The sequence below is a fragment of the Microtus ochrogaster genome, chromosome 19 (genome assembly GCF_000317375.1).
Source record: "Microtus ochrogaster isolate Prairie Vole_2 chromosome 19, MicOch1.0, whole genome shotgun sequence".
NCBI classification, from domain to species: domain Eukaryota; kingdom Metazoa; phylum Chordata; class Mammalia; order Rodentia; family Cricetidae; genus Microtus; species Microtus ochrogaster.
In genome coordinates, this window is record NC_022021.1 from 52,152,319 (window position 1) to 52,155,767 (window position 3,449).

General features: G+C 49.5%; 1 protein-coding gene across 1 annotated transcript in view; it reads left to right on the forward strand.

The window, feature by feature from the left end:
- Nucleotides 1-3,238, forward strand: part of Clptm1l (CLPTM1 like) — a 16,384-nt gene extending 13,146 nt beyond the window's left edge. The window contains exons 13-16 of the mRNA XM_026783715.1: nucleotides 3-19; nucleotides 103-147; nucleotides 719-834; nucleotides 2,788-3,238. Of these exons, the coding sequence (XP_026639516.1) occupies nucleotides 3-19; nucleotides 103-147; nucleotides 719-834; nucleotides 2,788-2,872 (263 nt within the window). The 3' untranslated portion in view covers nucleotides 2,873-3,238. The remainder of the gene's footprint in view (nucleotides 1-2; nucleotides 20-102; nucleotides 148-718; nucleotides 835-2,787) is intronic.
- The last annotated feature ends 211 nt before the right edge of the window (nucleotides 3,239-3,449 follow it).

Here is a 3,449-nt window from a genome sequence, read left to right on the forward strand (position 1 = left end):
GCTCTTTGTCAATTACAAGGTAAGGCCAGGTGTCTCTGCTAAGGTAATACTCCTATGTTCTCTATGTTGCCTGTGACTGACTGTGGTATCTTCTTGTTTCAGATGAAGTCAGTGGCACACCTACCCTGGAAGGCCTTTACCTACAAGGTAAGCACCAAGTCCATGCCAAGAATGCCTGGAAGACCCTTTGTGGGGCGCATGCACATGAGCTCACAGACACACGGTACTTTTGGCTCTTTCCACTTTGAAAAAACTAAGACATCTTTTCAAATTGTAAAGCCACCAACTACAGGATGACGGTTCGCGTAGACATGGTAAGGGGGAGTTGTGAGTGAAGGGTCACGTTCCTTTTTGGCAGCACTGTCAAAACGCAAATATATTTTGGTTCAGTGTGAGACCAGAGCTCTGTGTTTTTCCAACAGAGCCTGGGACCCTTCGTACAGGGTTGGTAGACTGAGCTTATAGGGAGCAGTTTCAGTTCTCTGAGGAGCCAGCCCAGGCTGCTCTGCTCGTGTTTCCCAGCTGTGCTCTTGGTTCTCAACAGAGAACTGAAGACTCCTGGGCCTGGGACCCTGCTGCCCTTCTGGCACAGCTCTGGGCCGTCTTCACGCAGTGTTGCTGTGGATATCCCAGTGAGGGGTCCCGCCAGCTGCTGAGGAGCCATAAAATGTCGGACTCCAGCTTTGTGATGGTTTCACTGCTTCATCTGGCTTTGCAGGCTTTTAACACTTTCATTGATGATGTCTTTGCCTTCATCATCACCATGCCCACATCCCACCGACTGGCCTGTTTCAGAGATGACGTGGTGTTCCTGGTCTACCTTTACCAGAGGTGGTGAGTGTGCATATGCAACTCCTTGGCTGTAGAACCCTGCACCTGTCTGTGGTTCAGGCAGACCTGGTGGGTGGTGGCTTTTCTCTGTTGCCCAAAATAGGTTCCAGCTGTGTCTTGTGATGACAGTGTAAGATTGTCCTCAAGCACAGCTCTCCAGCGTGGGGCGGGGTGGGGGTGCTGGTCTTTCAGGCTACATGCCCTGCAGGTAGAAGTCAGTGGCATTCTCACCTGGGCCTGGACTGTACCCACCAGCAGCAGCTAATAGCCACCACCAGGGCCTCAGACCAGAATGGCATATCCAGGCTACCAACCTGGCCGAGGGAAAGCCTCTAGAAGACACGTTTATTAAAACACAAATGCTTGCCTGGCCTCCCTTGCCTACTCAGGCTTGCATCTGGCCTTTCTGTTGTGTGTATGCATCACTGCCTGTGGGCTGCATAGGTAGAGCCTGGTTTGGGGTTTCCTGGAATAAGCCTTAAATCAGTAGAGGCTTAGGCTGCCCATCTTCTCTAAGTCCATGATGAGGAAAGGGCTTCTCAGAGTATTGCCACCTTACCTCCCGATCCCCAGCAGCTGCCCCTGGAGCCTGAGCCCCTCCCTCCCCTTCATCCCCTTAGGATGGCAGTGCTTCCTCTAAGCTTTCCAAGCTGTGACTGTCCAACTGGAACACGATTAATAAAATCTCAGAGAAATTGAGGTTAAACCTGAAGGTCAGAAAAGTAAAGCAAGCCGGGCGGTGGTGGCGCACGCCTTTAATCCCAGCACTCGGGAGGCAGAGGCAGGCGGATCTCTGTGAGTTCGAGACCAGCCTGGTCTACAAGAGCTAGTTCCAGGACTGGCTCCAAAACCACAGAGAAACCCTGTCTCGAAAAACCAAAAAAAAAAAAAAAAAGTAAAGCAACCAGCCACTGGCTCTTACTTCTACCTCTGTCTGATATGGCGATCCTGCCTCCAGGAATCTCAGAATGACAGCCTGAGAGCTGTCTCCTCCTGTCTTATATTCCTCTCTAGGACTGGTTTCTATAGCATCTAGTATGGCTACTGGGATTAAAGGTGTGTGTTATCACTGCCTGGTCTGTAAGACTGACCAGTGGGGCTGTTTTACTCTTTGAACTTCAGGCAAGCTTTATTACAACATAAATGAAATGCCACTACATCTAATACAGGATGAGCCTGTCTTCCCAAAACTACTTCAACTGCCTGCAGCTGTTCCTGGGCTAGGCTTTTATGTCAATGAGCTGTGTGTCTGGGAAGAACTTCTGTCATAGGAACATAGCACCACACCCACATGCTGAATGGGGTCTGGGTCTTAGGTTTCACATCCATAATTGGTTCCCTGACACATCTGAAGATAGATATGGGCTTGTTAGGAACTCAGCTACTGACACCTGCTACAGGCCTATTCTGTGAGAGTCCCAACGTCTCAAGCCAGCAGGGCACCCTTGAAGTGGTCCCGAGTCTTTATGCAGAAAGCCAGCCCCAGGGCTTTTGATGGGAGGTGGCTTTGTTTAAAGCTAAGATCTAGTTGTCTTACTGTTTGTGGGGCATCAAGGAGAACTTCACACAGTGGACACTGCATCCCTCCCTGCCTTGGTGTCTTCACAGAGGCAGGGCTGGATTGCTAGAGTAGGCAGTTGCGGGATTGAAGAACATAGCCATATGGGCAGAGTGCTCAAAAGCCAGGAATTGTCTAGAACTTGTTCTGGTAACTGTTCCCCGCACTGGGCCCTCTCCAGGTCCCACCCTACTGCAGGTCTTTCTTCCTTCTCTGGTTAGCCAAGCTCTTGTTTCCCAACCCTGCAGAATGCAGCTCTAGAGAGGGGGGAGGCAGCTCCCAGACCTGTGAAGGTCCCTGACATGGAGGTGTCTCAGATTACTGGAGGGTGTTTGCAGAGGAGCCAAAGGACAGAAAGGGCCTGTCTCACTAATCGTTATCCATCCCTACCATTGCAGGCTTTACCCTGTGGATAAGAGCAGGGTCAATGAATTTGGGGAGTCTTATGAGGAGCAGCCTAAACGGAAGCCCCACCCAGACTGAACGTCTTAGCCCAGGCCCCCAGGTGGCACTGCACAGCACAGTTGTGCCATGAGTATTCCTGGGGGCTTTAGGGGAACTTCTAGACATCACATCTTCTGCGTTGCCAAATCCCTCTGAGCATTTCTCAGTATCCCTGAGCACCCTCATAGCACTTAACCACACAGCCCACGAGAACTTGGGTCCTGGTCATGGTGCCAGTGGGCAGTCACCCAACGGTAGCTCTCAGTGCACGAGTGTCCCATGGCAGCCATTGGACACCTGAGCACACAAGGGTAGAGAGAATGATGGATTTCCACGTCAACTTGTCCAAGTGCCCCTTATGTGGATTTCACAGACATGAAAAGTCGTTCTGTATGGACTCTGGGATCAAATGGCTCTTTTTTCCTTTTGTTTAAAATTTGATTGTTTAAAGCTTAATGTATGTATGTATGTTTCTATTTTAAAATAAATTTCTTTGGCTGTGACATTTTTTTTAACCTATAATAACATAGAAAATACTGTAGGTGTTGTAAATTAAATCTCTCTCAGAGAACAATACAAAAGATAGACTTGTTTCTGCATTGAAAGGAGCAAACAC